Source organism: Tachypleus tridentatus, chromosome 3, assembly GCF_004210375.1.
Source record: "Tachypleus tridentatus isolate NWPU-2018 chromosome 3, ASM421037v1, whole genome shotgun sequence".
NCBI classification, from domain to species: domain Eukaryota; kingdom Metazoa; phylum Arthropoda; class Merostomata; order Xiphosura; family Limulidae; genus Tachypleus; species Tachypleus tridentatus.
The window spans coordinates 115,512,137-115,536,127 of NC_134827.1; the positions used below are offsets into that span (position 1 = coordinate 115,512,137).

General features: G+C 30.9%; 1 protein-coding gene across 4 annotated transcripts in view; it reads right to left on the reverse strand.

The window, feature by feature from the left end:
- Positions 1-23,991, reverse strand: part of LOC143247829 (gamma-aminobutyric acid receptor subunit beta-like) — a 53,982-nt gene that overhangs the window by 22,384 nt on the left and 7,607 nt on the right. For 2 of the 4 annotated variants that reach the window (XM_076496355.1, XM_076496354.1), the window contains exons 3-8: positions 23,626-23,693; positions 22,610-22,830; positions 22,304-22,386; positions 19,104-19,235; positions 17,710-17,862; positions 16,973-17,112 (exon numbers count right to left, since the gene is read on the reverse strand). In XM_076496355.1, coding sequence (XP_076352470.1) covers positions 16,973-17,112; positions 17,710-17,862; positions 19,104-19,235; positions 22,304-22,386; positions 22,610-22,830; positions 23,626-23,693 — 797 coding nt within the window. Of the gene's footprint in view, positions 1-16,972; positions 17,191-17,709; positions 17,863-19,103; positions 19,236-22,303; positions 22,387-22,609; positions 22,831-23,625; positions 23,694-23,991 lie in introns of all 4 variants that reach the window. The other 2 variants (XM_076496353.1, XM_076496352.1) reach the window with 1 other exon arrangement.

The window sequence follows — 23,991 nt, forward strand, 5'->3', positions numbered from 1 at the left end:
ATTGACTATCATAGTTAGTCATACTGTAACGTTTTTTAGATTGACTATCATAGTTAGTCATACTGTAACGTTTTTTAGATTGACTATCATAGTTAGTCATACTGTAACGTTTTTTAGATTGACTATCATAGTTAGTCATACTGTAACGTTTTTTAGATTGACTATCATAGTTAGTCATACTGTAACGTTTTTAGATTGACTATCATAGTTAGTCATACTGTAACGTTTTTTAGATTGACTATCATAGTTAGTCATACTGTAACGTTTTTTAGATTGACTATCATAGTTAGTCATACTGTAACGTTTTTTAGATTGACTATCATAGTTAGTCATACTGTAACGTTTTTTAGATTGACTATCATAGTTAGTCATACTGTAACGTTTTTTAGATTGACTATCATAGTTAGTCATACTGTAACGTTTTTTTAGATTGACTATCATAGTTAGTCATACTGTAACGTTTTTTTGACTATCATAGATTGACTATCATCAGTTAGTCATACTGTAACGTTTTTTAGATTGACTATCATAGTTAGTCATACTGTAACGTTTTTTAGATTGACTATCATAGTTAGTCATACTGTAACGTTTTTTAGATTGACTATCATAGTTAGTCATACTGTAACGTTTTTAGATTGACTATCATAGTTAGTCATACTGTAACGTTTTTTAGATTGACTATCATCAGTTAGTCATACTGTAACGTTTTTTAGATTGACTATCATAGTTAGTCATACTGTAACGTTTTTTAGATTGACTATCATAGTTAGTCATACTGTAACGTTTTTTAGATTGACTATCATAGTTAGTCATACTGTAACGTTTTTTAGATTGACTATCATAGTTAGTCATACTGTAACGTTTTTTATCATAGTTAGTCATACTGTAACGTTTTTTAGATTGACTATCATAGTTAGTCATACTGTAACGTTTTTTAGATTGACTATCATAGTTAGTCATACTGTAACGTTTTTTAGATTGACTATCATAGTTAGTCATACTGTAACGTTTTTTAGATTGACTATCATAGTTAGTCATACTGTAACGTTTTTTAGATTGACTATCATAGTTAGTCATACTGTAACGTTTTTTAGATTGACTATCATAGTTAGTCATACTGTAACGTTTTTTAGATTGACTATCATAGTTAGTCATACTGTAACGTTTTTTAGATTGACTATCATAGTTAGTCATACTGTAACGTTTTTTAGATTGACTATCATAGTTAGTCATACTGTTTTTTAACTATCATAGTTAGTCATACTGTAACGTTTTTTAGATTGACTATCATAGTTAGTCATACTGTAACGTTTTTTAGATTGACTATCATAGTTAGTCATACTGTAACGTTTTTTAGATTGACTATCATAGTTAGTCATACTGTAACGTTTTTTAGATTGACTATCATAGTTAGTCATACTGTAACGTTTTTTAGATTGACTATCATAGTTAGTCATACTGTAACGTTTTTTAGATTGACTATCATAGTTAGTCATACTGTAACGTTTTTTAGATTGACTATCATCAGTTTTTTTAGATTGACATACTGTAACGTTTTTTTTTTAGATTGACTATCATAGTTAGTCATACTGTAACGTTTTTAGATTGACTATCATAGTTAGTCATACTGTAACGTTTTTTTAGATTGACTGTCATAGTTAGTCATACTGTAACGTTTTTTAGATTGACTATCATAGTTAGTCATACTGTAACGTTTTTTAGATTGACTATCATAGTTAGTCATACTGTAACGTTTTTTAGATTGACTATCATAGTTAGTCATACTGTAACGTTTTTTTAGATTGACTATCATAGTTAGTCATACTGTAACGTTTTTTAGATTGACTATCATAGTTAGTCATACTGTAACGTTTTTTAGATTGACTATCATAGTTAGTCATACTGTAACGTTTTTTAGATTGACTATCATAGTTAGTCATACTGTAACGTTTTTTAGATTGACTATCATAGTTAGTCATACTGTAACGTTTTTTAGATTGACTATCATAGTTAGTCATACTGTAACGTTTTTTAGATTGACTATCATAGTTAGTCATACTGTAACGTTTTTTAGATTGACTATCATAGTTAGTCATACTGTAACGTTTTTTAGATTGACTATCATAGTTAGTCATACTGTAACGTTTTTTAGATTGACTATCATAGTTAGTCATACTGTAACGTTTTTTAGATTGACTATCATAGTTAGTCATACTGTAACGTTTTTTAGATTGACTATCATTAGTTAGTCATACTGTACTTTTTGTAACGTTTTTAGATTGACTATCATAGTTAGTCATACTGTAACGTTTTTTAGATTGACTTTTTTTTTTAGATTGACTATCATAGTTAGTCATACTGTAACGTTTTTTAGATTGACTATCATAGTTAGTCATACTGTAACGTTTTTTAGATTGACTATCATAGTTAGTCATACTGTAACGTTTTTTAGATTGACTATCATAGTTAGTCATACTGTAACGTTTTTTAGATTGACTATCATAGTTAGTCATACTGTAACGTTTTTTAGATTGACTATCATAGTTAGTCATACTGTAACGTTTTTTAGATTGACTATCATCATAGATTGACTATCATAGTCATACTGTAACGTTTTTTAGATTGACTATCATAGTTAGTCATACTGTAACGTTTTTTAGATTGACTATCATAGTTAGTCATACTGTAACGTTTTTTAGATTGACTATCATAGTTAGTCATACTGTAACGTTTTTTAGATTGACTATCATAGTTAGTCATACTGTAACGTTTTTTAGATTGACTATCATAGTTAGTCATACTGTAACGTTTTTTAGATTGACTATCATAGTTAGTCATACTGTAACGTTTTTTAGATTGACTATCATAGTTAGTCATACTGTAACGTTTTTTAGATTGACTATCATAGTTAGTCATACTGTAACGTTTTTTAGATTGACTATCATAGTTAGTCATACTGTAACGTTTTTTAGATTGACTATCATAGTTAGTCATACTGTAACGTTTTTTAGATTGACTATCATAGTTAGTCATACTGTAACGTTTTTAGATTGACTATCATAGTTAGTCATACTGTAACGTTTTTTTAGATTGACTATCATAGTTAGTCATACTGTAACGTTGTTTAGATTGACTATCATAGTTAGTCATACTGTAACGTTTTTTTAGATTGACTATCATAGTTAGTCATACTGTAACGTTTTTTAGATTGACTATCATAGTTAGTCATACTGTAACGTTTTTTTAGATTGACTATCATAGTTAGTCATACTGTAACGTTTTTTTAGATTGACTATCATAGTTAGTCATACTGTAACGTTTTTTTTTTAGATTGACTATCATAGTTAGTCATACTGTAACGTTTTTTAGATTGACTATCATAGTTAGTCATACTGTAACGTTTTTTAGATTGACTATCATAGTTAGTCATACTGTAACGTTTTTTAGATTGACTATCATAGTTAGTCATACTGTAACGTTTTTTAGATTGACTATCATAGTTAGTCATACTGTAACGTTTTTTAGATTGACTATCATAGTTAGTCATACTGTAACGTTTTTTAGATTGACTATCATAGTTAGTCATACTGTAACGTTTTTTAGATTGACTATCATAGTTAGTCATACTGTAACGTTTTTTAGATTGACTATCATAGTTAGTCATACTGTAACGTTTTTTAGATTGACTATCATAGTTAGTCATATTGTAACGTTTTTTAGATTGACTATCATAGTTAGTCATACTGTAACGTTTTTTAGATTGACTATCATAGTTAGTCATACTGTAACGTTTTTTTTAGATTGACTATCATAGTTAGTCATACTGTAACGTTTTTTAGATTGACTATCATAGTTAGTCATACTGTAACGTTTTTTAGATTGACTATCATAGTTAGTCATACTGTAACGTTTTTTTAGATTGACTATCATAGTTAGTCATACTGTAACGTTTTTTAGATTGACTATCATAGTTAGTCATACTGTAACGTTTTTTAGATTGACTATCATAGTTAGTCATACTGTAACGTTTTTTAGATTGACTATCATAGTTAGTCATACTGTAACGTTTTTTAGATTGACTATCATAGTTAGTCATACTGTAACGTTTTTTAGATTGACTATCATAGTTAGTCATACTGTAACGTTTTTTAGATTGACTATCATAGTTAGTCATACTGTAACGTTTTTTAGATTGACTATCATAGTTAGTCATACTGTAACGTTTTTTAGATTGACTATCATAGTTAGTCATACTGTAACGTTTTTTAGATTGACTATCATAGTTAGTCATACTGTAACGTTTTTTAGATTGACTATCATAGTTAGTCATACTGTAACGTTTTTTAGATTGACTATCATAGTTAGTCATACTGTAACGTTTTTTTAGAGATTGACTATCATCATAGTTAGTCATACTGTAACGTTTTTAGATTGACTATCATAGTTAGTCATACTGTAACGTTTTTTAGATTGACTATCATAGTTAGTCATACTGTAACGTTTTTTAGATTGACTATCATAGTTAGTCATACTGTAACGTTTTTTTGACTATCATAGTTAGTCATACTGTAACGTAGATTGACTATCATAGTTAGTCATACTGTAACGTTTTTTAGATTGACTATCATAGTTAGTCATACTGTAACGTTTTTTTAGATTGACTATCATAGTTAGTCATACTGTAACGTTTTTTAGATTGACTATCATAGTTAGTCATACTGTAACGTTTTTTAGATTGACTATCATAGTTAGTCATACTGTAACGTTTTTTAGATTGACTATCATAGTTAGTCATACTGTAACGTTTTTTAGATTGACTATCATAGTTAGTCATACTGTAACGTTTTTTAGATTGACTATCATAGTTAGTCATACTGTAACGTTTTTTAGATTGACTATCATAGTTAGTCATACTGTAACGTTTTTTGACTATCATAGAGTTGTAGATTGAACTATCATCATAGTTAGTCATACTGTAACGTTTTTTAGATTGACTATCATAGTTAGTCATACTGTAACGTTTTTTAGATTGACTATCATAGTTAGTCATACTGTAACGTTTTTTAGATTGACTATCATAGTTAGTCATACTGTAACGTTTTTTAGATTGACTATCATAGTTAGTCATACTGTAACGTTTTTTAGATTGACTATCATAGTTAGTCATACTGTAACGTTTTTTAGATTGACTATCATAGTTAGTCATACTGTAACGTTTTTTTAGATTGACTATCATAGTTAGTCATACTGTAACGTTTTTTAGATTGACTATCATAGTTAGTCATACTGTAACGTTTTTAGATTGACTATCATAGTTAGTCATACTGTAACGTTTTTTAGATTGACTATCATAGTTAGTCATACTGTAACGTTTTTTAGATTGACTATCATAGTTAGTCATACTGTAACGTTTTTTAGATTGACTATCATAGTTAGTCATACTGTAACGTTTTTTAGATTGACTATCATAGTTAGTCATACTGTAACGTTTTTTAGATTGAGATTGACTATCATAGTTAGTCATACTGTAACGTTTTTTAGATTGACTATCATAGTTAGTCATACTGTAACGTTTTTTAGATTGACTATCATAGTTAGTCATACTGTAACGTTTTTTAGATTGACTATCATAGTTAGTCATACTGTAACGTTTTTTAGATTGACTATCATAGTTAGTCATACTGTAACGTTTTTTAGATTGACTATCATAGTTAGTCATACTGTAACGTTTTTTAGATTGACTATCATAGTTAGTCATACTGTAACGTTTTTTAGATTGACTATCATAGTTAGTCATACTGTAACGTTTTTTTTAGATTGACTGTCATAGTTAGTCATACTGTAACGTTTTTTAGATTGACTATCACAGTTAGTCATACTGTAACGTTTTTTAGATTGACTATCATAGTTAGTCATACTGTAACGTTTTTTAAATTGACTATCATAGTTAGTCATACTGTAACGTTTTTTAGATTGACTATCATAGTTAGTCATACTGTAACGTTTTTTAGATTGACTATCATAGTTAGTCATACTGTAACGTTTTTTAGATTGACTATCATAGTTAGTCATACTGTAACGTTTTTTTAGATTGACTATCATAGTTAGTCATACTGTAACGTTTTTTAGATTGACTATCATAGTTAGTCATACTGTAACGTTTTTTAGATTGACTATCATAGTTAGTCATACTGTAACGTTTTTTAGATTGACTATCATAGTTAGTCATACTGTAACGTTTTTTAGATTGACTATCATAGTTAGTCATACTGTAACGTTTTTTAGATTGACTATCATAGTTAGTCATACTTTTTTTAGATTGACTATCATAGTTAGTCATACTGTAACGTTTTTAGATTGACTATCATAGTTAGTCATACTGTAACGTTTTTAGATTGACTATCATAGTTAGTCATACTGTAACGTTTTTTAGATTGACTATCATAGTTAGTCATACTGTAACGTTTTTTTAGATTGACTATCATCATACTGTAACGTTTTTTGTAACGTTTTTAGATTGACTATCATAGTTATTGACTCATACTGTAACGTTTTTTAGATTGACTATCATAGTTAGTCATACTGTAACGTTTTTTAGATTGACTATCATAGTTAGTCATACTGTAACGTTTTTTAGATTGACTATCATAGTTAGTCATACTGTAACGTTTTTTAGATTGACTATCATACTGTAACGTTTTTTAGTTGAGTCATACTGTAACGTTTTTTAGATTGACTATCATAGTTAGTCATACTGTAACGTTTTTTAGATTGACTATCATAGTTAGTCATACTGTAACGTTTTTTAGATTGACTATCATAGTTAGTCATACTGTAACGTTTTTTAGATTGACTATCATAGTTAGTCATACTGTAACGTTTTTTAGATTGACTATCATAGTTAGTCATACTGTAACGTTTTTTAGATTGACTATCATAGTTAGTCATACTGTAACGTTTTTTAGATTGACTATCATAGTTAGTCATACTGTAACGTTTTTTAGATTGACTATCATAGTTAGTCATACTGTAACGTTTTTTAGATTGACTATCATAGTTAGTCATACTGTAACGTTTTTTAGATTGACTATCATAGTTAGTCATACTGTAACGTTTTTTAGATTGACTATCATAGTTAGTCATACTGTAACGTTTTTTAACGTTTTTTTAGATTGACTATCATAGTTAGTCATACTGTAACGTTTTTTAGATTGACTATCATAGTTAGTCATACTGTAACGTTTTTTAGATTGACTATCATAGTTAGTCATACTGTAACGTTTTTTAGATTGACTATCATAGTTAGTCATACTGTAACGTTTTTTAGATTGACTATCATAGTTAGTCATACTGTAACGTTTTTTAGATTGACTATCATAGTTAGTCATACTGTAACGTTTTTTAGATTGACTATCATAGTTAGTCATACTGTAACGTTTTTTAGATTGACTATCATAGTTAGTCATACTGTAACGTTTTTTAGATTGACTATCATAGTTAGTCATACTGTAACGTTTTTTAGATTGACTATCATAGTTAGTCACTACGTGTAACGTTTTTGTAGATTGACTATCATAGTTAGTCATACTGTAACGTTTTTTAGATTGACTATCATAGTTAGTCATACTGTAACGTTTTTTTGAGATTGACTATCATAGTTAGTCATACTGTAACGTTTTTTAGATTGACTATCATAGTTAGTCATACTGTAACGTTTTTTAGATTGACTATCATAGTTAGTCATACTGTAACGTTTTTTAGATTGACTATCATAGTTAGTCATACTGTAACGTTTTTTAGATTGACTATCATAGTTAGTCATACTGTAACGTTTTTTAGATTGACTATCATAGTTAGTCATACTGTAACGTTTTTTAGATTGACTATCATAGTTAGTCATACTGTAACGTTTTTTAGATTGACTATCATAGTTAGTCATACTGTAACGTTTTTTTGACTATCATAGTTAGTCATACTGTAACGTTTTTTAGATTGACTATCAGTTAGTCCTACTGTAACGTTTTTTAGATTGACTATCATAGTTAGTCATACTGTAACGTTTTTTAGATTGACTATCATAGTTAGTCATACTGTAACGTTTTTTAGATTGACTATCATAGTTAGTCATACTGTAACGTTTTTTAGATTGACTATCATAGTTAGTCATACTGTAACGTTTTTTAGATTGACTATCATAGTTAGTCATACTGTAACGTTTTTTAGATTGACTATCATAGTTAGTCATACTGTAACGTTTTTAGTTGACTATCATAGTTAGTCATACTGTAACGTTTTTTAGATTGACTATCATAGTTAGTCATACTGTAACGTTTTTTAGATTGACTATCATAGTTAGTCATACTGTAACGTTTTTTAGATTGACTATCATAGTTAGTCATACTGTAACGTTTTTTAGATTGACTATCATAGTTAGTCATACTGTAACGTTTTTTTAGATTGACTATCATAGTTAGTCATACTGTAACGTTTTTTAGATTGACTATCATAGTTAGTCCTACTGTAACGTTTTTTAGATTGACTATCATAGTTAGTCATACTGTAACGTTTTTTTGAGATTGACTATCATAGTTAGTCATACTGTAACGTTTTTTAGATTGACTATCATAGTTAGTCATACTGTAACGTTTTTTAGATTGACTATCATAGTTAGTCATACTGTAACGTTTTTTTGAGATTGACTATCATAGTTAGTCATACTGTAACGTTTTTTAGATTGACTATCATAGTTAGTCATACTGTAACGTTTTTTAGATTGACTATCATAGTTAGTCATACTGTAACGTTTTTTAGATTGACTATCATAGTTAGTCATACTGTAACGTTTTTTAGATTGACTATCATAGTTAGTCATACTGTAACGTTTTTTAGATTGACTATCATAGTTAGTCATACTGTAACGTTTTTTAGATTGACTATCATAGTTAGTCATACTGTAACGTTTTTTAGATTGACTATCATAGTTAGTCATACTGTAACGTTTTTTAGATTGACTATCATAGTTAGTCATACTGTAACGTTTTTTAGATTGACTATCATAGTTAGTCATACTGTAACGTTTTTTAGATTGACTATCATAGTTAGTCATACTGTAACGTTTTTTAGATTGACTATCATAGTTAGTCATACTGTAACGTTTTTTAGATTGACTATCATAGTTAGTCATACTGTAACGTTTTTTTAGATTGACTATCATAGTTAGTCATACTGTAACGTTTTTTAGATTGACTATCATAGTTAGTCATACTGTAACGTTTTTTAGATTGACTATCATAGTTAGTCATACTGTACGTGTAACGTTTTTAACGTTTTTTAGATTGACTATCATAGTTAGTCATACTGTAACGTTTTTTAGATTGACTATCATAGTTAGTCATACTGTAACGTTTTTTAGATTGACTATCATAGTTAGTCATACTGTAACGTTTTTTAGATTGACTATCATAGTTAGTCATACTGTAACGTTTTTTAGATTGACTATCATAGTTAGTCATACTGTAACGTTTTTTAGATTGACTATCATAGTTAGTCATACTGTAACGTTTTTTAGATTGACTATCATAGTTAGTCATACTGTAACGTTTTTTAGATTGACTATCATAGTTAGTCATACTGTAACGTTTTTTAGATTGACTATCATAGTTAGTCATACTGTAACGTTTTTTTAGATTGACTATCATAGTTAGTCATACTGTAACGTTTTTTAGATTGACTATCATAGTTAGTCATACTGTAACGTTTTTTAGATTGACTATCATAGTTAGTCATACTGTAACGTTTTTTAGATTGACTATCATAGTTAGTCATACTGTAACGTTTTTTAGATTGACTATCATAGTTAGTCATACTGTAACGTTTTTTTAGATTGACTATCATAGTTAGTCATACTGTAACGTTTTTTAGATTGACTATCATAGTTAGTCATACTGTAACGTTTTTTAGATTGACTATCATAGTTAGTCATACTGTAACGTTTTTTAGATTGACTATCATAGTTAGTCATACTGTAACGTTTTTTAGATTGACTATCATAGTTAGTCATACTGTAACGTTTTTTAGATTGACTATCATAGTTAGTCATACTGTAACGTTTTTTAGATTGACTATCATAGTTAGTCATACTGTAACGTTTTTTAGATTGACTATCATAGTTAGTCATACTGTAACGTTTTTTAGATTGACTATCATAGTTAGTCATACTGTAACGTTTTTTTAGATTGACTATCATAGTTAGTCATACTGTAACGTTTTTTTAGATTGACTATCATAGTTAGTCATACTGTAACGTTTTTTAGATTGACTATCATAGTTAGTCATACTGTAACGTTTTTTAGATTGACTATCATAGTTAGTCATACTGTAACGTTTTTTAGATTGACTATCATAGTTAGTCATACTGTAACGTTTTTGTAGATTGACTATCATAGTTAGTCATACTGTAACGTTTTTTTGAGATTAGTCTATCATTTTTTAGTTGAGTCATACTGTAACGTTTTTTAGATTGACTATCATAGTTAGTCATACTGTAACGTTTTTTAGATTGACTATCATAGTTAGTCATACTGTAACGTTTTTTAGATTGACTATCATAGTTAGTCATACTGTAACGTTTTTTAGATTGACTATCATAGTTAGTCATACTGTAACGTTTTTTAGATTGACTATCATAGTTAGTCATACTGTAACGTTTTTTAGATTGACTATCATAGTTAGTCATACTGTAACGTTTTTTAGATTGACTATCATAGTTAGTCATACTGTAACGTTTTTTAGATTGACTATCATAGTTAGTCATACTGTAACGTTTTTTAGATTGACTATCATAGTTAGTCATACTGTAACGTTTTTTAGATTGACTATCATAGTTAGTCATACTGTAACGTTTTTTAGATTGACTATCATAGTTAGTCATACTGTAACGTTTTTTAGATTGACTATCATAGTTAGTCATACTGTAACGTTTTTTAGATTGACTATCATAGTTAGTCATACTGTAACGTTTTTTAGATTGACTATCATAGTTAGTCATACTGTAACGTTTTTTTTAGATTGACTGTCATAGTTAGTCATACTGTAACGTTTTTTAGATTGACTATCATAGTTAGTCATACTGTAACGTTTTTTTTAGATTGACTATCATAGTTAGTCATACTCAACGTAGAGTTAGTCATGTAACGTTTTTTTAGATTGACTATCATAGTTAGTCATACTGTAACGTTTTTTAGATTGACTATCATAGTTAGTCATACTGTAACGTTTTTTAGATTGACTATCATAGTTAGTCATACTGTAACGTTTTTAGATTGAGAGTCATACTGTAACGTTTTTTAGATTGACTATCATAGTTAGTCATACTGTAACGTTTTTTAGATTGACTATCATAGTTAGTCATACTGTAACGTTTTTTAGATTGACTATCATAGTTAGTCATACTGTAACGTTTTTTTAGATTGACTATCATAGTCAGTCCTACTGTAACGTTGTTTAGATTGACTATCATAGTTAGTCATACTGTAACGTTTTTTTAGATTGACTATCATAGTTAGTCATACTGTAACGTTTTTTAACGTTTTTTAGATTGACTATCATAGTTAGTCATACTGTAACGTTTTTTAGATTGACTATCATAGTTAGTCATACTGTAACGTTTTTTAGATTGACTATCATAGTTAGTCATACTGTAACGTTTTTTAGATTGACTATCATAGTTAGTCATACTGTAACGTTTTTTAGATTGACTATCATAGTTAGTCATACTGTAACGTTTTTTAGATTGACTATCATAGTTAGTCATACTGTAACGTTTTTTTGACTATCATAGTTAGTCATACTGTAACGTTTTTTAGATTGACTATCATGTTAGTCATACTGTAACGTTTTTTAGATTGACTATCAGTTAGTCATACTGTAACGTTTTTTAGATTGACTATCATAGTTAGTCATACTGTAACGTTTTTTAGATTGACTATCATAGTTAGTCATACTGTAACGTTTTTAGATTGACTATCATAGTTAGTCATACTGTAACGTTTTTTAGATTGACTATCATAGTTAGTCATACTGTAACGTTTTTTAGATTGACTATCATAGTTAGTCATACTGTAACGTTTTTAGATTGACTATCATAGTTAGTCATACTGTAACGTTTTTCAGATTGACTATCATAGTTAGTCATACTGTAACGTTTTTTAGATTGACTATCATAGTTAGTCATACTGTAACGTTTTTTAGATTGACTATCATAGTTAGTCATACTGTAACGTTTTTTAGATTGACTATCATAGTTAGTCATACTGTAACGTTTTTTTTAGATTGACTATCATAGTTAGTCATACTGTAACGTTTTTTAGATTGACTATCATAGTTAGTCATACGTAACGTTTTTAGATTGACTATCACAGTTAGTCATACTGTAACGTTTTTTAGATTGACTATCATAGTTAGTCATACTGTAACGTTTTTTTTTAGATTGACTGTCATAGTTAGTCATACTGTAACGTTTTTTAGATTGACTATCACAGTTAGTCATACTGTAACGTTTTTTAGATTGACTATCATAGTTAGTCATACTGTAACGTTTTTTAGATTGACTATCATAGTTAGTCATACTGTAACGTTTTTTAGATTGACTATCATAGTTAGTCATACTGTAACGTTTTTTAGATTGACTATCATAGTTAGTCATACTGTAACGTTTTTTAGATTGACTATCATAGTTAGTCATACTGTAACGTTTTTTTGAGATTGACTATCATCAGTTAGTCATACTGTAACGTTTTTTAGATTGACTATCATAGTTAGTCATACTGTAACGTTTTTTAGATTGACTATCATAGTTAGTCATACTGTAACGTTTTTTTAGATTGACTATCATAGTTAGTCATACTGTAACGTTTTTTTAGATTGACTATTGACATCATAGTTAGTCATACTGTAACGTTTTTTAGATTGACTATCATAGTTAGTCATACTGTAACGTTTTTTAGATTGACTATCATAGTTAGTCATACTGTAACGTTTTTTTAGATTGACTATCATAGTTAGTCATACTGTAACGTTTTTTAGATTGACTATCATAGTTAGTCATACTGTAACGTTTTTTAGATTGACTATCATAGTTAGTCATACTGTAACGTTTTTTTAGATTGACTATCATAGTTAGTCATACTGTAACGTTTTTTAGATTGACTATCATAGTTAGTCATACTGTAACGTTTTTTAGATTGACTATCATAGTTAGTCATACTGTAACGTTTTTTAGATTGACTATCATAGTTAGTCATACTGTAACGTTTTTTTAGATTGACTATCATCAGTTAGTCATACTGTAACGTTTTTTAGATTGACTATCATAGTTAGTCATACTGTAACGTTTTTTAGATTGACTATCATAGTTAGTCATACTGTAACGTTTTTTAGATTGACTATCATAGTTAGTCATACTGTAACGTTTTTTAGATTGACTATCATAGTTAGTCATACTGTAACGTTTTTTAGATTGACTATCATAGTTAGTCATACTGTAACGTTTTTTAGATTGACTATCATCAGTTAGTCATACTGTAACGTTTTTTAGATTGACTATCATAGTTAGTCATACTGTAACGTTTTTTAGATTGACTATCATAGTTAGTCATACTGTAACGTTTTTTAGATTGACTATCATAGTTAGTCATACTGTAACGTTTTTTAGATTGACTATCATAGTTAGTCATACTGTAACGTTTTTTAGATTGACTATCATAGTTAGTCATACTGTAACGTTTTTTAGATTGACTATCATAGTTAGTCATACTGTAACGTTTTTTAGATTGACTATCATAGTTAGTCATACTGTAACGTTTTTTAGATTGACTATCATAGTTAGTCATACTGTAACGTTTTTTAGATTGACTATCATAGTTAGTCATACTGTAACGTTTTTTAGATTGACTATCATAGTTAGTCATACTGTAACGTTTTTTAGATTGACTATCATAGTCAGTGCTATTGTAACGTTTTTTAGATTGACTATCATAGTTAGTCATACTGTAACGTTTTTTAGATTGACTATCATAGTTAGTCATACTGTAACGTTTTTTTAGATTGACTATCATAGTTAGTCGTTTTTTTAGATACTGTAACGTTTTTTAGATTGACTATCATAGTTAGTCATACTGTAACGTTTTTTAGATTGACTATCATAGTTAGTCATACTGTAACGTTTTTTAGATTGACTATCATAGTTAGTCATACTGTAACGTTTTTTAGATTGACTATCATAGTTAGTCATACTGTAACGTTTTTTTAGATTGACTATCATAGTTAGTCATACTGTAACGTTTTTTAGATTGACTATCATAGTTAGTCATACTGTAACGTTTTTTAGATTGACTATCATAGTTAGTCATACTGTAACGTTTTTTAGATTGACTATCATAGTTAGTCATACTGTAACGTTTTTTAGATTGACTATCATAGTTAGTCATACTGTAACGTTTTTTATCATAGTTAGTCATACTGTAACGTTTTTTAGATTGACTATCATAGTTAGTCATACTGTAACGTTTTTTAGATTGACTATCATAGTTAGTCATACTGTAACGTTTTTTAGATTGACTATCATAGTTAGTCATACTGTAACGTTTTTTTAGATTGACTATCATAGTTAGTCATACTGTAACGTTTTTTAGATTGACTATCATAGTTAGTCATACTGTAACGTTTTTTTGAGATTGACGTTGTTTATTGACTATCATAGTTAGTCATACTGTAACGTTTTTTTAGATTGACTATCATAGTTAGTCATACTGTAACGTTTTTTAGATTGACTATCATAGTTAGTCATACTGTAACGTTTTTTAGATTGACTATCATAGTTAGTCATACTGTAACGTTTTTTAGATTGACTATCATAGTTAGTCATACTGTAACGTTTTTAGATTGACTATCACAGTTAGTCATACTGTAACGTTTTTTAGATTGACTATCATAGTTAGTCATACTGTAACGTTTTTTAGATTGACTATCATAGTTAGTCATACTGTAACGTTTTTTAGATTGACTATCATAGTTAGTCATACTGTAACGTTTTTAGTTGACTATCATAGTCATACTGTAACGTTTTTTAGATTGACTATCATAGTTAGTCATACTGTAACGTTTTTTTAGATTGACTATCATAGTTAGTCATACTGTAACGTTTTTTAGATTGACTATCATAGTTAGTCATACTGTAACGTTTTTTAGATTGACTATCACAGTTAGTCATACTGTAACGTTTTTTAGATTGACTATCACAGTTAGTCATACTGTAACGTTTTTTAGATTGACTATCATAGTTAGTCATACTGTAACGTTTTTTAGATTGACTATCATAGTTAGTCATACTGTAACGTTTTTTAGATTGACTATCATAGTTAGTCATACTGTAACGTTTTTTAGATTGACTATCATTAGTCATACTGTAACGTTTTTAGATTGACTATCATTGTTAGTCATACTGTAACGTTTTTTAGATTGACTATCATAGTTAGTCATACTGTAACGTTTTTTAGATTGACTATCATAGTTAGTCATACTGTAACGTTTTTTAGATTGACTATCATAGTTAGTCATACTGTAACGTTTTTTAGATTGACTATCATAGTTAGTCATACTGTAACGTTTTTCAGATTGACTATCATAGTTAGTCATACTGTAACGTTTTTTTAGATTGACTATCATAGTTAGTCATACTGTAACGTTTTTAGATTGACTATCATAGTTAGTCATACTGTAACGTTTTTTAGATTGACTATCATAGTTAGTCATACTGTAACGTTTTTTAGATTGACTATCATAGTTAGTCATACTGTAACGTTTTTTTTAGATTGACTATCATAGTTAGTCATACTGTAACGTTTTTTTAGATTGACTATCACAGTTAGTCATACTGTAACGTTTTTTAGATTGACTATCACAGTTAGTCCTACTGTAACGTTTTTTAGATTGACTATCACAGTTAGTCCTACTGTAACGTTTTTTAGATTGACTATCATAGTTAGTCATACTGTAACGTTTTTTAGATTGACTATCACAGTTAGTCCTACTGTAACGTTTTTTAGATTGACTATCATAGTCAGTCATACTGTAACGTTTTTTGTATTATGTTGATATTTCGTACGCATCAGCCAAAGAGATTTATTTAATATTTTGTAAGCATTGCAGATAAATGATTGTATTTCCTCTCCCTCACAGAGCCTACGTCAGAAAGAATGTAATATTTATCTGTTCTATTCTTTTAAGAGTTGTACGTGTCTTATCAGCAATTGGACAATGTGTCTTATGTCATGGTTGTTGTAACGGTACGAAATAAGTTTTCTTTTAGCAGCTTGACAATGTGTCTTATGTCATGTTTGTAGTAACGGTAAGAAATAAGTTTTCTTTTAGCAGCTTGACAATGTGTCTTATGTCATGGTTGTAGGAACGATAAGAAATAAGTTTTCTTTTAGCAGCTTGACAATGTGTCTTATGTCATGGTTGTAGGAACGATAAGAAATAAGTTTTCTTTTAGCAGCTTGACAATGTGTCTTATGTCATGTTTGTAGTAACGGTAAGAAATAAGTTTTCTTTTAGCAGCTTGACAATGTGTCTTATGTCATGTTTGTAGTAACGGTAAGAAATAAGTTTTCTTTTAGCAGCTTGACAATGTGTCTTATGTCATGGTTGTAGGAACGATAAGAAATAAGTTTTCTTTTAGCAGCTTGACAATGTGTCTTATGTCATGGTTGTAGTAACGGTAAGAAATACGTTTTTTTTTATCAGCTGGACAATGTGTCTTACGTCATGGCTGTAGTAACGGTCAGAAAATCGCCTCTTTCAATCCAGAACTACGTACCGTTCATTGTGATGGACCTACTCATTAGAACAGGTTATTTGAACAATATTTAGTTTTTATGAAGTTTTAAAGGCTACAGTTTTCAATGTTAGTTACCGGAAATCCAGTTTCAGTCTCGTCTGAATCCTTAGCCTTCTTCTTAGCTCTCGCTCCCCAGTAAGTGTAGTTAACAGCTGCATACTCCAGCAGGGCGGCAAAGACGAAGACGAAACACATCACCAGGTAAATATCGATAGCTTTAACATAGGAAATACGGGGTAAGGAAGACCGTACTCCAGTACTGATTGTGGTCATGGTTAACACAGTGGTTATACCTGAAAACATTCGGTAGAGTGGGTTACTAGCGATTTGTTCTGTAGTCTTAAAACGTTAACAAAGGTTCAACTTCGTCTCTTGTTTGCTTGTTTTCGAATTTCCCGCAAAACTACACATAAGGGCAATCTGTGCTAGCCGTCCCTAATTTAATAGTATAAAACTAGAGGGAAGGCAGCTAGTCATCACCACCCACCGCATCTTGGGCTACTCTTTTACCAACGAACAGTGGGATTGACCGTAGTTTTATAACGTCCTCACGGCTGAAAGGGGAGCATGTTTGGTACAATTGGGATTCGAACTCGCTATCCTCAGATTACGAGTCTTAACCCACGTGGCCATGCGGGACCGTAACTTCGTTTCTAACACTAAAACTGTTAATACCCATACCAGCCGTCCTGAGATACGTGTCAACATGTATTACTGAGACATGATTTTTACTATATTTATAATTGCAATGAAATTAATAACATCTATATCATGACGTAAGCATGTTATTGTAGAGCTTCGCACGTGCTTACCAAGTGCCACTCGTGCCGACGTTGCTTCATGGTTGATCCAGAAAGAAACCCACGATAACATCACGATCAGAATGGACGGTAAGTAAGTCTGGAAGATAAAGTATCCAATGTTCCTTTTCAGTTCGAAACTCAGCGAGAGACGCTGGTAGATACCTGTCAAACGTGAAAGACATATTTTAGGGGTTTTGTACGGTTTAGAAAATAAAACCACACCTACCTTGAGCTGTTCTTGGGTCTACTTTCTTCCTGGTCAATGGTGGTCAGTTTGATGGCCATGATTACGTACCTTTGTCCAACACTACTTTTTCAATTGTAATAAGCTTCTGGAGACTGGTCTTTTTAAAGGTACCTGGATATATTTCAGCCCTATCGTAATGCCTATAAGGTTCTATTACAAACCGTATTCTACGGATAAGAATGTTGATCTGGACTGTGGTCCAGAAGGTTCTTTATCGTACTTTCAAACATCATCCTCCCAGTCAGTGCTGATCATGATTGTGGTCCAGAGGGTTGTTTTTAGTGTTTGGAGACGTTTAATGCCATATTTTATTTAATATGTGAGTTTCTGTATTTTCATGGATCAAATACTTTCTTTGCACACTTATGACAGTCTCATAAGGAAAGCTAACACACATTAATTAATGTTCTTTCTTTCATTACAAATCAGCGGCCATAAAGTCAATACGTGTATTGATGTAGCGCCATCTATTGATATTTATTATAGATTAAATAAATACATATTTTAATTATTATGTTCCATTAATTACATGTGTATGCATATTATGTATAAGACATGTTACATCATAATATGTGCCCAACTTTTTGTTGTTTTGAAATCACACGGGTTTTTCATTTCAGAAAAAATGATGAAATCCAGTTTGTTACCAGCTAATGTTGTTATGGTAATATTTCTGTTATAAATGCTCGAGAGCTTGGTACATAAAGATTTGACGCTCTTGTAACATTTCTGTATATTATACATGATTGAGAGGTCGCTATGTAAAGATCTGTTACCATGGTAACATTCCTGTATGTTACAAATGTTTGAGTGTTTACTATGTAAAAATTGCACCATGGAAACATTTCTATCTCTTACAGCCTCATTCCAAACTGAATTCAAAGTCGATGATTTTGACTTCTGTTAGGTTGAAAAATGAGAGAGGATATATTGTTTAAAACTATACGCACGTGCTGATTGATTTCTGCAGTTCAAAGTTTTTAGTTTTAAATATATGTATCTTGTACGTTGTTAAACCTTGTGAAGGTAACCTGTGTATATCTTCTATCAGTATAGCGACATCTTACTCGTGTTTCCTTACTAGGTGTCAGTAAAAGATATATCAATGAAAAACTGACAGTTGCTTTTAGTAAATAGGGTGAAGTCGTTTTTTTACCTGTTGCTAGGACTTCTGTTCTATCCGTTGTCTCGTAACGTATCACAGAAAACTGGGGAAGCTTGGCCCGTTCTACCCCAACCACAGGGAATGGTTTCCAGTACATTACGACATCACGCACCGTATAGCCATCTAGTGGAACAAATCATAACTATATTATTGAAAGCCAGCAAAATCTGTATTACCTAATAAAAGAATATTTATGCATTGTTTTGTTTTCTTTAAATAATTATGTAAACAAGCAAAACAAATTAAATTACGTTGTGAAACTGAATACTCTAGATTATATCACTTTTCATAATGAATTACATAATTAACGGAAATAGTTATTGGTTAATTTAAATTTTATTTCAAAAAGTAGCATAAATGAAACCCCTTTCGTTTATTTGTAGTCCAGCAGAAAGCAACACAAAGGTTTATTTATGCTGTGCCCACCAGCAGTATTGAAACCAAAGCCACTGAAAAAAACCAGTTTCGTAACAAAAAATATTAAATAGTTGTATAGCTGGTCTTGAATTAATTTATTAATCTAACAATTTTTAAAAACACTGTAAAAGTAGTATTTTAAGAATTGACATGTAAACATAATATTTTTTTTTCAATTATGATAGCCTAATATTGGAGTATAATAATTATACTAATCCAACAATCTGGTTAATTATAATGACCAAATATTGTAGTAAGTTGTAATTATCTAACACGTTTCGTACCGCATGATATAAATAAAGCTTGGTCATTTAAAAACGATATTGATTACGTAGGACAGTGACACATGGTATAAATCGATAACAACACATACCAATACTGCTGTTCGTTGACATGACACGTAAGATACCAAAGGGTTAACTCTTGAATTAATTTATACATTATACATGATTTGGTTCACTCAAATTACAATAAATATAAGGCACTGAAAAGACCAGTGTCTTGGTTCTACTAATTATTAGGTTCTTCAACACTTCAGTGACTGACCACAGGTAAGGAATGAAGACGCCAGTGTCTTGGTTCTACTAATTATTAGGTTCTTCAACACTTCAGGGACTGACCACAGGTAAGGAATGAAGACGCCAGTGTCTTGGTTCTACTAATTATTAGATTCTTCAACACGTCAGGAACTGACCACAGGTAAGGAATGAAGACGCCAGTGTCTTGGTTCTACTAATTATTAGGTCCTTCAACACTTCAGGGACTGACCACAGGTAAGGAATGAAGACGCCAGTGTCTTGGTTCCACTCATTATTAGGTTCTTCAACACTTCAGTGACTGACCACAGGTAAGGAATGAAGAGACCAGTGTCTTGGTTCTACTAATTATTAGGATCTTCAACACTTCAGTGACTGATCACAGGTAAGGAATGAAGAGACCTGTGTCTTGGTTCTGCTAATTATTAGGTTCTTCAACACTTCAGTGACTGATCACAGGTAGAAAAATGAAGACGCCAGTGTCTTGGTTCTACTAATTATTATGTTCTTCAACACTTCAGTGACTGACCACAGGTAAGGAATGAAGACGCCAGTGTGTTGGTTCTATTAATTATTAGGTTCTTCAACACTTCAGTGACTGACCACAGGTAAGGAATGAAGAGGCCAGTGTCTTGGTTCTATTAATTATTAGGTTCTTCAACACTTCAGGGACTGACCACAGGTAAGGAATGAAGACGCCAGTGTCTTAGTTCTACTAATTATTAGGTTCTTCAACACTTCAGGGACTGACCACAGGTAAGGAATGAAGACGCCAGTGTCTTGATTCTATTAATTATTAGGTTCTTCAACACTTCAGGGACTGACCACAGGTAACGAATGAAGAGGCCAGTGTGTTGGTTCTATTAATTATTAGGTTCTTCAACACTTCAGTGACTGACCACAGGTAAGGAATGAAGAGGCCAGTGTCTTAGTTCTACTAATTATTAGGTTCTTCAACACCTCAGTGACTGAGTACAGGTACATTTGTTTTACGTTTCCAAACTGTTATGCATATTGTACAGCTATCTTGATGCAAACACTTACCCACTGGCCCTTACACAGAGATAATGTTACAAGCTTTTACAGCGTCAGACACTTCACTCAAACATAAACCTTAATCATGTCTTGACAAACAAACACTTCTACACTGGCCCATGTTATACAGATATTCACAAAATCTAATCTGTTATGTAAACCCTTCATTTATTAGCCCATATAAACGTTTTAGTTGCTTCATTTGTTAACATATGAAAAGTTTTATGTTTCTTCCTTTTTTGAGACATGAAAACCCTTAGTTCCATCACTTTTTAAAAACCCTCATTTCTTTCCTTTGTTAACACATGAACACCCTTTAGTTACTTCTTTGGTTGACACATAAACACCCCTTAGTTACTTCTTGGTTCGCACATGAACACCCTTTAGTTACTTCATTGGTTGACACATGAACACCCTTTAGTTGCGTCTTTCGTTAACACATGAACACCCTTTAGTTACTGCTTGGTTAACACATGAGCACCCTTTAGTTACTTCTTTGGTTGACACATGAACACCCTTTAGTTACTTCTTTGGTTAACACAGGAACACCCTTTAGTTACTTCTTGGTTAACACATGAACACCCTTTAGTTACTTCTTTGGTTAACACATGAACACCCTTTAGTTACTTCTTTGGTTAACACATGAACACCCTTTAGTTACTTCTTTGGTTAACACATGAACACCCTTTAGTTACTTCTTTGGTTAACACATGAACACTCTTTAGTTACTTCTTTGGTTGACACATGAACACCCTTTAGTTACTTCTTTAGTTGACACATGAGTTACTTCTTTAGTTGACACATGAACACCCTTTAGTTACTTCTTTGGTTGACACATGAACACTCTTTAGTTACTTCTTTGGTTGACACATGAACACCCTTTAGTTACTTCTTTGGTTAACACATGAACACCCTTTAGTTACTTCTTTGGTTACACATTTGGTTACTTCTTTGGTTAACACATGAACACCCTTTAGTTACTTCTTTGGTTGACACATGAACACCCTTTAGTTACTTCTTTGGTTAACACATGAACACCCTTTAGTTACTTCTTTGGTTGACACATGAACACCCTTTAGTTACTTCTTTGGTTAACACATGAACACCCTTTAGTTACTTCTTTGGTTGAAACGTGAACACTCTTTAGTTACTTCTTTGGTGGTTAACACATGAACACCCTTTTGTTATTTTGCTGTTACTTACAACTCTCTATCTCCACTGTACAGTTCTGTGAATCCAGAGGGTAATAATGTAAGTCCATCATACAAGCCAGAGTTGTGGTGAACCTGCAAATAATTGAAACGTTTGAAGATACGTTGTACGGTGTTTTCGTATTCTAAATAACACCATCACTCGTACTTTAGCTTGCTGTTGTTTTCTTATTCTATTTAACACCAATACACGTCTTATGTTATTTCACATTGATGTTGATGTCCCCTGTATAACACATTTCACAACATCGCTCAATATGCCTTAACTGATATGACCGTAGTGTTCTAACGTACATACCTCATGCCATAACTAATATGGCCGTCCGACTGCAGCCTAACCATCTTGTTCTTCTCTGTGACTTCATGAAGAAAAGAATTCTTGTCGTTTGCGAAGAAAGTGTCCGGTACCCAAATCTTATCAGCAAAGTCCCCCGAGAGGGTCAGTTCATAGGAATCGTTGCTGAAAGATAGTCGACTATCTTGCCAGTACTGGTTCAGGTACAACGTGATAGTGTAATCCTGAAACACATACAAACCTTATAAAATCAACATCACGCGATGAAATAACTGGGCATCAACTCTGAGATGAACACCTACCCTGGTGTTAAGAAAAACAAGCCCTTTCGGTGAATCTGGAAACCTTTCGATAATTAACAAGGTACAGGCACCAAGAGAATCACTGTGAACCAAGCGCCTGCTAGATCTCGTGACTTTGGTCGACTTTACCTCATGCTTCCACGTCGTGGATCTAAGATATTAATTATTCTAAAAAATAGATGTGAGCCAGTTTCATAGAAAGAGCTTTGCAACTATATTGTTAACAGTAAGTAGAACATGAACTATACAGCTACATTGTTAACAATAAGTAGAACATGAACATTACAGGTACATTGTTAACAATCAGTAGAACATGAACATTACAGGTTATTGTTAACAATCAGTAGAACATGAACATTACAGCTACATTGTTAACAATCAGAAGAACATGAAAATTACAGCTACATTGTTAACAATCAGCAGAACATGAACATTACAGGTACGCTGTTAACAATCAGTAGAACATGAACATTACAGCTACTTTGTTAACAATCAGTAGAACATGAACATTACAGCTACATTGTTACCTCACACGTGATGAACTTTGCTGGCCTAACAAGAAATTCAGGAACTAATACATAGTCTCTAATAAGGTTTTAGAATTTTTTAAAATTCATTTAAATGAATGGTGTTTTCTCTTCTGTAAGATCTAAATGTTCTACTATATTTTATATAACGTCCATAGTCACAAAATATAAAGCACAATTAACTTCTTACCATGTTCACTTCAGATATGCTATCAAAGCTCGCTATGGCGAGATCCATTCCAATATAAAGAGGTGGCCCTTCAGAACAACAGATATAATATCAAGTGAGATTAGAAAAACATAAATTCGATAAACATATGTCAGGGTAAACATCAAAATATAAATCAACTTTCAGACGACTTGGAAAAATATTTTATAATTCCAGACGATCGTTACTTTCATACTAATAAATGTTTGGTTTAGATCCAACATTTGTCAAATATAGAGATTACCGTTAGTAGATTCAAACATTGTAACATCTACTTCTGTCTACTCCTGTCGCTTATGTCACTAGACGTTGTTTAGTTATTTACTTTCTAACAATAACATCTTTAAT